Source organism: Wyeomyia smithii, chromosome 1 (assembly GCF_029784165.1).
Source record: "Wyeomyia smithii strain HCP4-BCI-WySm-NY-G18 chromosome 1, ASM2978416v1, whole genome shotgun sequence".
NCBI classification, from domain to species: Eukaryota; Metazoa; Arthropoda; class Insecta; order Diptera; family Culicidae; genus Wyeomyia; species Wyeomyia smithii.
The window spans coordinates 20932710-20945836 of record NC_073694.1 but is presented as its reverse complement, the minus strand read 5'-3'; the positions used below and the strand labels follow the sequence as shown (position 1 = coordinate 20945836).

General features: G+C 40.7%; 1 protein-coding gene across 1 annotated transcript in view; it reads right to left on the bottom strand.

Annotated features, from left to right (window-relative positions):
- LOC129726801 (synaptotagmin-16) overlaps positions 1-13127 on the bottom strand; it is a 70385-nt gene that overhangs the window by 15777 nt on the left and 41481 nt on the right. The window contains exons 3-4 of the mRNA XM_055683918.1: positions 3467-4122; positions 2841-3401 (exon numbers count right to left, since the gene is read on the bottom strand). Of these exons, the coding sequence (XP_055539893.1) occupies positions 2841-3401; positions 3467-4122 (1217 nt within the window). The remainder of the gene's footprint in view (positions 1-2840; positions 3402-3466; positions 4123-13127) is intronic.

The following is a 13127-nucleotide window of genomic DNA, read 5'->3' as shown; positions in this document are numbered from 1 at the left end:
AATCTGGTTTGCATAGAAATAGGATCGAGTCTTTTTAGATCTGAATCTGTGCAAAGTTTTGATCTAAGCCTAACAGTAATCAAGCTTGGAATTGGTCTAAATTATAGTTTAGATTTCGATAAGAAATTCCCTGGATCTAACTAAAAACTAGTATATAAATTGTATTGATTTGCTTAAGCTCTAGTTAAAAATTAAATTTGCTCTGATTTTCGTCCGAATCTGGTTAAGCTTTAAACTGGATTCGGTATCAAACTCGTTTAAAAATCGTAGAAATTCCAATCTGAATCAGAATTTGTTCAAAATTTGGTTTGTGCTGGTCTCAAGTTGGCGAAAATCTGATCGCAAAATTTGCACAGAGTCTCATTCGAACATGGCCTGAATTTGCTCCAAAATTCTTTATAATACTCTTATTTATTCTTCTGAATCTAGTCTTAGTGAAACGTTTGAAACATCCATGGATTTAGTCATTATCTCATTCACATTTGGCGAGAATCTAATCTGGAGCTTATCGACATCTGGAATTTAGTCTCAAGCTGGTTGGAAACTTATTTAAACTGATAATATAGAAAGTCTGGTAAGAATTAAGTGTGGTGAGAATTTAACTGAGCTGTGGTTGAACCACGGCCCGCGTCCGCGTTGAGTAGAGACACTTAGATTCAAGCCAGATCTGGATTTGGTTTGAGTGAATGTGATATAGATTCGATTCGGGCATAGATAACTTTTCTGTATCCGCTCTGATTCGATTCGGATTTGGATTTAATCTGATTAAAATTAAATCTGGATTTGGTCAAGTTTAAATTCGTCTGAATCTGGTCTGGAATTGGTCTTGCTTACGATATAGGTCTGGTCTGAATACGCTTGATAATCTGGAATCCATCTAAATTCGACCTTGATTCATTCAAAATTTGACCTGGATTTTTTCATGATGTATGGATCTATTCCAAACTGGTCTACAGGGTAATTATTGCAAAAGGAAACAGAAGATCGTTAACCATGTTTTTGGCAAGTAAGTGAAAACTTTTGGAATAAAAATAATTCATTGAGTAAAAACAATTAGAAAAAATAACAACTAATTCAATCTGTTTTCCTTTAGACTCGACTGAATGTCATTTTGAGAAATTCCTTTCCAGCAAGTTGAGCAAACTTGTGTGCTTTCGTGAGCAGGCCTTTGCTTCTGAGGTCCCCCAAATCGAGAAGTCCATCACATTGAGATATGGTGTGTTTGGAGCCCACTCAACCTTGGTGACGACAGAGAAAAAGTTGACCTTGCACCAGTCTTGAACATTCCTCTTTGAGTGTGAGCCAGGTCTTGCCTGAAGGCCCAGTTTTGATTGATGTCTTAAAATTCTGGTATAAGCTTGAACCTAGGCTGATACAAAACTAACTCTAGTCCGAAGGATCATGATCAAGACTGATACTGTCTTTGATATAGAGCTGCGCTAAACCGAGGTAATTTCTCACTCAATCAAGATTTCTATCAATAATGTAATCCTAATTTGGTCTAAATTCATTCTGACTTAGTCTTTGGATTCTGTTCGAATCTGTCCTGATTTAATTGTAGTAAAAAAACTAATCTGGTCTTGATCTAGTTTGCAGTTAGCCTATATCTGGTCTAAATTGAGTTTCAATCTGATCTAAGGCTGATGTATAACGGGTAAGAATGTTCTTTGGATTTAGTCTTGAATTTCTCAAATGTGGAATGAATGTGAGCACGGATCTGTCTGAATTTAAATAATTTTTCCACAGATCTACAATAATTCTGGACTCAGGAGGAATTGTACATGGAATTCGTCTAAAATACCATAGATTTAATTTGCGTTCTAGTCTAAAACATTGGTTTTAATTTTAATAAAGTCGGTCTAAATCCGGTTTTGTTTGGAAATAGATTTAGTCTTAAACAGATCTGAGCGTAGTTGAACCTAATCCGGATTGGAACTGCATTATGTTAGTAATTTCTACATCTATTCTAGAACTCGTCTCAACCTGGAATCCGGTCCAGTCATCTAATTCTAGTTTGAACCTTATATAAAACAGATCTAGATTCATCTGTCAATGATGTGGATTTGGTTTGAAATTCGCTTGAATGTTTAGTGTCTAGAACTCATTCTAAATTTGCACTGCATTCGATGGGAATCTTGTTTGAATTTAGTCTTAATTTGTAGTGCATATAATCTAGTGTAAACAACTTGAGTTAGATCTTTGATTAGATCTGAAGAAGATTGAGTCTTAAGACTTGGTCAAGACCAAATGCATGGTCTAAACTATATGAGAATCGCAAATGAATTCAATCTAGACTTGGTCTGAAATTGATGTAAATCCAATCTGAAATTCATTCTAACCTTGAAAGAATTAGGTTTGGATCTTAAACTTATCTAGTTCGGGTTTAACACTGGTCTAAGTCAAGTACGAATCCTGTATGCATTTGGCCGGAAAATTCTTTTGAATTTAATCTGGTAAGTCATTAAAATTAGTCTGGATTTACCCTGAATTTCCTCTATATAGGATCTGAATCTGGCCTGCATTTAATTGTCCGGCCTGCAGATCTTGTGTCAGTATAAATCACTACTGCCAGGCTTAAATAAACTGGAAGAAATTTAATATGGTAGAAATCAGAGTAAAAGTGTGGTTTTTATGGTTAGGGCATACATATAATCCAAAGTAGAACTCAGTTCAGTCTCAAGCTCGTTTAGATTTATGTCTGGTCTGAAATAGTTCCTTATCCAAACCAAAACTCATTAAATCAAAACAGAAGCTGGTCTGGATTTAGTGTGGATCTCACGATCTATGTTCAACATTAAATTTGAAACGTCTTCATCAGTTCATCAGTTAGTTCAACTTACCGCCGCATTTGCCCTCGGTTCCAGTGGTAACCACAGGTTGGTTTCCAACTCCAAATCGATGTTGGCGAAGCTGACAATCGCTTCTCCAATCAACCGCTCACGCCGCATTCGCTCACATCCGTACACGCGAATACGAAGACCCATCGAGTTCACCTCCTCCGGGTTGACCCGATGCAGCAAGAAACTCTCCATAAACTGTGGATTCTCACCGGACCGAATCTTGGTTTTGTGCTTTTGCTTTTTGCTTGGTAACATCAGTAGCCGGACTTGGGTGTGCGTCGTCGATTGGCTGGTTTTGGCACTCGCCTCAGCCGGGTTCGGTGCACTACTGGCCACGACACTCGCATTGCTGCTGCGGGACGGAATTCCACGGGCCTGCAGCACATGCACCGTCATCTTGCGCATCGGTGCATCGTACAGCAGGGACACTTCCAGCACTCCATTCGGACTGCTGGTCGAGGTTGGACTCTCCGGTCCGAGACCGATCGTTCCGGCGTCCGACTTGAGAGACTTCAAATCGCTGGTGTCGAAAAGAGGCTCCTGTGAGAGGACCACAATGCACTTTAAGTAAGAAGAAACGATTATTAAAAAACAATTTTTAGAAACTATCAAGAAAGAACACTTACATCCTGATTGCTGTTAATATCGGGCACATCCTCCAGACTATCCTGACGTTGAACCGACATCCGGCTATATTTCGCCGTCTCGGTCAAACTGCCAGCATTGTTATTCCCAAACTCCTTTCCATCCGCCAGCGTTTCTTTACCCGTTAAACTCCCCGAACTACCCAGTGTTCTACCATCTGCCGAAGGCAGAATCAATCGGCGGTCCTTCTTTTCTCCGCCCACAAGCCCCGTATTACTCTCAACTGAAGCTTCAACGGAACTGTTCGAACTGCACTCACTACTCGAGTGGGGCATCCCGATCTTACCCCGTTCGGCCAACGCCAGAGGATCCCTCGAGGACGACCCGTGTCGACGACTACCGTGATGATGATGGCCATGATGATGAGGATGCTGTTGGTGGTGATGACCATGCTTCTTGCTGTCTTTCCGTGTCAAACCGCCAACTTCGGACGGTTCGCCCTGGGCACCAATGGTAACATGCTGCAGACCGCCAAGACCGGGCACCAGATCACCGGAATCCAGCGGTCCCAAAGCCCCGGCTCCATAGCGCGAAAGCTGACCACTGTGTAAACTGCAAGATTGTTGCAACTTCAGCCGCCGCAAAATTTCCTCCTCCGAGTCGGAACTCGAATTTCCATCGTACGCAAATCGGCTGCCTGTGGAATGTGTGGAAGTAATAAATTCGATATTGTTAGCAGATCTAAGATAACGCGGTAACGAACTGCGCTGCTGGTGGGCGCCCAGCAGTGTAGAATTGCATCAATTACGGAAATCCCACTGACTGACTGACAGGTTTATGGATTATGCACTCCTTGCTATGGCCCCACCCCATCTGTGGCCTGTTGTGGCCGGGAGACATAAAAACTGCTTCGGCTCTCGTTATCTGCCTGCACGAGGCAACTGTGGAAAAACTGTTGCGTTCGGAAGCGTGACATTATGAAACAGGATATAATCCAGTGGCAGTATCGGGGTTTATCTAGGCCACAAACCGGACCGAAGCTTAGGGAGTGTGTGTGCGTAGTGGGGAGGAAAGAAAAATAACAAGACATTCGACTCACACCCTCTTTTTTCGAATGTCTTTCTGCTCGAAAGGTATAGCAATCATCTTGAAAATCGAAGTTTCAAATGAGTAACAGCTGGGTCGCTTTTCCCCAGTTAAGTGTCAAATAACAGGTATGATTGCATATAGATTACTAGTAAAATTGTTTGCACTGATACACTGCCGGTACCTGGATAACTGTCCCATAATGAAAAACAACATGTTGAGAAAACGGCGATTTTATGTTATCCGTGAATTTTCGGATTTCCAGCAATTACATCCAGAACCAATGACTATACCAGTTTCTTGGCACCATAAGTTTATCGATGAGAACAAAAAACCATGGATGGAATTGGTTTACGTTATATAACTTGAGAAAAAGACAAAATGGGACAAAATATGCGGGTAAATTTCAAAAGTACTCGCATATTTTGTCCCATCACATATGCATTCAACCAGCAACCGGCGGTATCATTGGCAACGTAGATTGTACTACAGAAAAACAACATTAGTCTAGTTAATTCAATGACATACTTCTGTATGCCTAAAATAATCCGATATACACTAATCTGGAGCAAAATTATATGTTTGCAGTTTGTACCACTCTGCAGTGGGACTGTAATGCGGGTACTTTCAATATGGGACAAAAACAACCTGGTATTTTTTCCTTGTTTTTCCATACAAAAGTATCAATTTTAATTTTTTTCCAGAAAATATGATAACAATTAAGTCGATTCCCGATATTAACTCAAAAGTGACCAAAATCAGTATGGGACAGTTATGCGGGTACCGGCAGTACAGCTCTATTTAAGTTTTTTCCTGTTAGGCGGCAGCCAATATTTTAAAATTAAGTAAAGGTACCTACAGCAAAAGTTGAATAAAAATTCAGCAAACATTTTTTTTTTTCACAACCAGCAAACATATTGGGTGTAATCATTTTATTTTAAAGTAGGGGGGTAAAAAGAAAATTACCTTTAATAATTTTCTACAAAGGCGTATGCATTTTAGCATGCACTTTTCTAAAAGTATTATAGCTCAAGGACCATTTATTGTGTAAAAACGTGTGATAATGAATTGTGAAGAACTAATAATGCTTTGTGAAAATAGAAATCTTTCCAAAAATATAAAAATATAAAACGTTTCTTTTTCATTTTGAGCCTTTGTTAACTTCAAAAAGACTTCCTGCACAACTCTGATCTTTTTTTTGAAATCATTTCTTTAATCTTTGGTTTAAGTTTGGTTTATTTGACACGGCACAATTCTTCAATCTTTAGATACGTTGTTTATTTTTGCTGTTCAATATTTGGTCCGTTCCTGACTCAATTTGGAGTCTTTATTTTTGTGGTTATGGCCGGCCTTAAATATCCGTTTTTGGCCAATCCATGCATATTTTTAGATTGTATTTTTGTTTGTTTTGGTTTTTGTAATCGTTAAAAAACTTTTCTGACCTTTGTTTTGAATTATTAAACTGTGTTTATTGAATTTCTGCAGAACACTGCGTGTCTCGTTGTTCTCCAAATATTTGTTCGTAGGTAGGAGAAAAACTTTCTCGTCCGCAAAATTCTCTGCTTAGCCCAAATCAAGCGATGAGTTTTCTCCCCAAGAAATTTTCCAAGCCAGCGTTAGCGGTAGAGCCGTAGAAACTGTCCAGTCCAATTTGGTCCTCATGCCTCATCGTCTATGCTCCTGTCGGGAAATTTATCTGATATGGTCGGTAAGTTTTCAGTTGTGGCGAACATAAATTCTTGTTAAAATCCTCCTGTATTCACGGTCAAGCCGGCGTATTAATAATCAAATAACATGAAATTGTTTGGCACCGGAAATAATGCCGAACACTGCTCAGAAACGCATCTTTTTCGAATGATACACAAAAACTGGTATGGCTTTAGTACCCAATTGGAAATCATTCCTAATTTGGCCCTTCAGGAAGTTCAAAAGCGCCATTCAATTTGACATATTTTTTAATCTTATGATGTCGAAAACAAAACACTGGAAACTTAATATTAAACCTAAAAATCTGGTTTCTCATGGCGTCAGCTTTACTCATCGATCGAAATGAGATAATAGAAAACCAAACCGTGTTTATACAAGTTGAATGGTGGTCCTCTCTCTTTCTCATATCTTTCTGTGGCGACTCGGAATCAGGAATGCCAGAATGTCTTATAAATAACCGCAATCTTTTTGTCTAACCCTCGAAAGATACTCTGCATCGATTTGACTGTTCGCTTTCAGCAATTTGCGCTCTTTTCTTCTGACAGTGTGTAAGTTTTTCGTAGTTTTTACTTAATCAATGAAGAAATGTTAAAACCTAAATTCTGGTCCATTTCTTCACTATTCTAAGCTAAATTTGAGCTCATATTTTTGGCCTGTTATGTCGTTCTAAGCCATTTCTGAGCTTAGGGAACCTTTTTGTCCAAGTCGAAACCAATTTTTTCTACTTTTTATGGCCTTTGAAAGCGTTTTTTTCACTGTTTTGAGATCAATTTCTTTGGGGTTTTCTGTTTTTTGAAGGGTTTTTTGTTTTTCCACATTTTTTTTTGGCTTGCTTGCTCGAGAACTACAGCGGCAGGAAGTCGAAATCGCAGCGATTCAGGCGGTTCGGTGGCCAAATTCCGGAGAAAGGGATTCCTATTGCACACACTTCTTTCAAGTACCACATCTACTACAGTGGCGGCAAAGCAGCGGAACGGGGCGTCGGTTTCGTAGTGCTGGGAAACCAGAAAACAAGAGTCATCCGGTGGAGGCCCGTAGATGACCGTATATGCGTGTTGAGGATTTAGGGGAAAATTTTTCAACTACAGTTTGAGCAACACCTATGCGCCGACAAACGACAAATCTGATGACGTCAAAGATGAGTTCTATGCTAGAACGAATCTATGACGAGTGCATAAAACATGACGTAAAAGTCGTCATCGGAGATGCAAACGCACAGGCTGGAAGGTAGGATTTCTTCCGTCCGGTCATTGGAAGGCACAGCCTCCACTCGTCAACCAATATAAACGGCCTGAGGCTGATAAACTTTGCCGCGGCCAGAGGAATGGCCTTATGTGGCTCCTATTTTCCACTTTGAATATTCGGAAACACACCTGGAATCATCCAAATGGAGAAGCCTGCTCCCAGATCAATCGCGTAATGATTGACGGTCGGCACTTTTCGGATGCTACAGATGTTAGGTCTTTTAGGGGACCAAACATTGACTCTGACCATTATCTCGTCGTTTGTAAGATCCGCGCACGGTTGTCGAACATGCTGAAATCTCGCACAGAGAGGATGACGCGTTTCAACATTCAGCGGTTGAAAGCTGATGGCGTGGCAGCAGAATACGCCAGAGAGCTGGATCAACGGATCGCAGAACAGCAGGAGGAAGAAGTGGAAGACGTAAATGGGCTGTGGAGCAGTATCCACGGCGCCATCGAAACGACTGCGAGAGAGGTAGAAGGTACGACGCGTGGAAGACAGCCTAATGGCTAATCAGACCATACTTAGGATCTGGGTGGATGAACAAATGCCGAGCGACTGGTTGGAAGGCCTCAGGGCCACCGACTGGATTGTAGTAACTATCGAGGCATTACGTTCCTCAACTCCGCATACGAAATGCTCTCCAGTATCCTGTTCTCCAGGTTGAGACGTTAACGGAATCCAGGCTGGTTTTCGACAGGGTCGTTCCACGACGGATCAAATCGTCACCCTGCGGCAGATCCTCGATTTGTTCCGGGAGTATAACCTGCAGACGCACCGTCTGTTTGTGGATTTCAAGGCGGCATACGACTCAGTGAAAAGAAACGAGCTGTGGCCAGGGATCGTCTAACTACTCAGAGCTGTGCAAAAAATCTTCGTGCGTCTCGCAGATTTTTGTGCACGTCTCCAATATTTGGAAGGAGTAAGAGACGAAGGAGAGCGAGATTTTATACTTGAGAGTCAGAGATCGGGAGCTACTCATTTTTTTGCGTGCAAACAGCGTTGCCAGGTATCCAGATTTAGCTGGATTATCCAGATTTTTGAACATATATTCAGGTAGACAGATTTGATGTCCAATTATCCATATTTCTTATGAATGATCCAGTTTTTATCCAGATTTTATTTTCTCTGTTCCGCAAAAAGGTCATCACTTCAAATTTGGCGCGAAATTTTGCAATTTTGTCACCTCAAATTTTACGTACCCCAAGACTTTTATCCGAAAAATTTATCTTTCACCCCACGAAATGACTTCCAGATTTTTTTCCAGATTTTTTTTTTTTTGCCTTTTCCAGATTTTTAAAAAAATGACCTGGCAACGCTGCGTGCAAAGCACACGCCGTTGGGAGACTGCACAATAATTTCTAAAGAGACGAGTAAGAGCAGTTCGGATTGCACTGTACATTTCGTTTCCAAAGAGACAAGTAAGTGCAGTTCGCATGTCACAGCACTCTTTATCCGTCTCTTTCCGGGGATGTCTCTGTGCAATTTTGTGCAATGAAAGCGTTCAAAACTTGCTACGAATGTTGCAATAAAATCTGTGTAGGGGGATGAGGGGCATAATAAGCACACGGGGTGTAATGGGCACCCCTTTTATATGCGAAACTACGCATTTTTTAATACAATGTGGTACAGTCAGGTTTTTTACGCGGTTTTTTACGAGGTTTTTTTACGCGGATTTTTGAATTAACGCGGTTTTTTTTACGCGGATTTTTGAATTAACACGGTTTTTTTACGCGGATTTTTGAATTAACGCGGTTTTTTTACGCGATACCGCGCTAATTCAAAAAAATTTTCACGAATTTCCGAATTAACGTGGGTTTGGAACCAGAAATGTTTAAGTGTTTATCTAGTAAAAGACATAGTCCAAAAATACTCTCCGCTCACCGAAAGATCAGGAATGACCTTTAAAGAGGACAATTAAATACTGTATTAAATACTGGTTCTAGAGTGTCTCGGGTTTTTTCTAAAGCCCTTCTTGCTGGACTACTTTACGCGGATTTTTAAAAAAACGTGGTTTTTTACGCGGATTTTTGAATTAACGCGGTTTTTTTTACGCGGATTTTCGAATTAACGCGGTTTTTTTTACGAGGTACGTATCCCCCGCGTAAAAAAAACCTGACTGTACGTGGAACTGTTCCGTAGTTACTACAGTATATCTTGATGTAGAACAAAAGAGATTTGTCTGTTTAAAACATGGAAATATACTGAAAAAATCAACTTGGTTCCCGGATGTTGGAAAAATTATTATTATTGCGCACTACAAAATAAGCTTATACGGTCGTGGCTCAGGTATGTAGACACATCAATATGACGTATGGGTCGTACCCCAGATTTCACCCTCATTGACGTTTTGATTTTAAGCGATAATTAGTGTTAAAATCTCATATTAACTTTAACTAATTCGATAGGAGCGAAATGGTCACCTATAGTTGGGGTGAAATAAGACAAGGTGTGTTGTCACATAAATTTACCTGAAATTCATCTCAGTAGACTTGTGAGACTTGTTCTGTTTCCATAGTCAGTGTTTGTTTACAGTGATGGTGCGAACATATATTAGAAAATCTTTGAAGCCGAATCGGTCAGAAAAAGGGACTGCAGGCAGAATTGCCCGAAAAAAAATTTACGATGTATTTTGCGGTGAGAACAGTAAACGGACAATGTTTTTTTATTGTAACCGTAAAAAACACGGTATTTTTACTGTAAGCTTGCAAACGATTGTTGTCATTACCATGTTTCAACAAGGTTTTTTGTTGTTGAATCTACCCCCAACAATAGCTTTATCATGAAAAACATTGTCAGTGACTTCTAAATGTATGGGAAAAATACCTGAACAAATGCTGTTAAGATACATAACGACCCCCCCTTTTCATGGTAAAAATGGCAAAAACGAGGTTTTTTATTGTTCTGGACTATGATATTTACACTAGGGTCTTTTTTTACGCGGTTTGTTTTTATGCGTTTTATTAAAAGCGATTTTTTTACAATAACACGGATTATTTTTACGTGATTTGTAAGACTATTTGTACACGGTAGCAAATAAGTTCAGTGTAAGTACATCTAATCTCACCCCTAAAAAGCGGTTCAATCAACCGCGTAAAAAACGACCCCAGTGTAATGTGAAATTGATGTATTTACGATGGAAAACATAGTTAAATTATGGTATAACTATGTACAATTACAGCAACTTTAAAGGTTTTATCAATGTTATTTTTTTTCGGGTGGCCACCATAAGGCGCGACGGGACATTTACGAAACAAGCCGCCAAGTATCATGGCATCTCGCGACAAACGTTGGCCCATTAGTTGTACTTCTACACAGATATATTCTATAAGAGTGCTCATTATGCCCCAGTGGGAAGCTCATTGTGCCCCACACATCGACTGATTGCTAGTTTTATAAGCATGAATCTAATTTGTGTTTTTCACCATTATACGATAAACTTTTCAATTTGTGAATAGTGTACCTTCAATTATAAATAGTCAATTCAAGTTTTGCACTGAAGACAGCCCTTAAATTTTTGTCGTTTTCCATGCTTAAATCAGCAACCGAATTAGGAGCCCATTATGCCCCTATTCCCCCTACGAGTCAGCAGGAAGCCGCAAACGGGCAAAATTTTCACACAGCACAGGCATAATCAGGGTTGCCACTCACATTTTTAAATACATTTAACTACTGCACAAGAGCGGGGGCCTAGTGTGGTTGGTAACGTCTCCGCCAACCACGCTCGACGCCTGGGTTCGAATCCCACCGCCGACATAGGTGTCGATGGTTGTGAGGTGGCGTGATCCACTCACAACCAACCCAAGCGGTCTAGATTCAATCCTAGCCGACACCGGGAGATTTTCTGAGGCGAAAAATCTCTGGGATCACGCCTTCCATCGCATGAGGAAGTAAAGCCGTTGGCGCCGGTCCGTTAATAAACGGGTCGTGAGTTAGGGACCTGGGTGTGGAGTCGCCTCCCTGGGCGTCGGTAATTGGCCACAACAGTGGCGGAAATAGACCGACGGAAAATGAGCGAGAATAAAAAAAAACTACTGTACAAGAAATGTAAAGCTAGCTTATTTTTGTTGGTTTCGTTGGAAAGTCGAGAAAGTCCGTAATCAATGATATCTTTAAAACGTCGAATTATAGAGAATAAGAAGCACCTAGAAAAGGAACAATTTCCTCTCTTAAATATTTGATAAACATGGGTTTTGTTGTTAACTAAATTAAATTTTAAAGTCTACTGTACAAGATGTTCTTTGACGCCTCTTTATGTTTAGGTGCTATTTAACTTTAAAAGCATTAAGCTGTGCCTTCATTTAGTGTTGTAAGATCAATTTTCTTCAATCTATTGTTCAACATAGAAGCATACCTTTCAGAACAATAATATGCGTTGTACGGTTCATTTTTCATGTATTGAAAAGGTGTGATCCACATCCTCATACAACACAGATAATCGTTATGCGTGAAAATGTCGAAGAATAAAATCTGTATAACTACAGATTAATCTGAATATGTGGCATCACTGGCTGTGATCAAAAACTCTCTCAACAAGGAGGCACACAAAGCCCAAGAAATTTTCTGAGGTAGAAACTACCGTGACTGCGGGTAATTCTGCGCAGCACGTTTTCCACGCACTCATATTAAAAAACTATTTTTTAACAGTAAATTTTACTAAAACACAGTTGATTTGTGTGCTTTAACATGTGCATAGCATAGTCTGCTATAATAGTACAGAGATTAGGTATGTTTTAGTAAAATTTACTGTAGCAAAGTTTAGCAAGTTTTATAAGCTGAGTGCGCGGGAAAATGTGCAGCGCAGAATTACCCGCAGTCACGGTACGTCTTTCTGCACTATACTGGGGTAAATTCTGTGAGGTCTCCTGAATGACACGAAAGGGATCCGATCTGCTTTTACTCGTCTCTTTGGAAATTGATGTGCATTCTACTCGTAAAAAAATGAGTAGCACCCGATCCCTGAGTAAGGGACATCTCCGGAAAGAGACGGATAAAGTTTGTTGTGACATGCTACTTGCACTTACTTGTCTCTTTAGAAATTTATGTGCAGTCTCCCAACGGCGTGTGCTTTGCACGCAAAAAAATGAGTAGCACCCGATCCCTGGCTGTGGCAGAACATGCTGGAGCACGGTTTCTCGGCGAAACTAATTAAGCTGAGTCGTATGATGCTGGAGGGATCGAAATCATGCGTGCGGATAACTGGCGAGACATCAGTTGCGTTCGTAATGTTGGATGGACTGAAGCAGGGGGATGCGCTCTCTAACCTACTGTTCAACATCGCCCCTGAAGGTGCAGTACGAAGAGCAAACGTGCAAAGAAACGGTACGATCATCACAAAATCTTACATGCTCCTTGGTTTTGCGGACGACATTGATATCACTGGTATCGACCGTGGGGCCTTGGAGGAGGCCTTAAGGCCTTTTAAGAAGGAAGCAAAACTATCTTCAGTAGAGAACCAGAAAAAGGCCGTCGACTTCGTGGTAGGCCTCGCACACGGTTGATGTGCGCGGTAGAAGAAGATGCACGATCTGCTGGTGTACGAGTTGACTGGAAACGGAGTGGATCACGCCACCCCACAAACATCGACACCTATGTCGGCGTTGGGATTCGAGCCCAGGCTTCCAGCGTGATTGGCGGAGATGCGACAAACTACGCTGAGCCCCA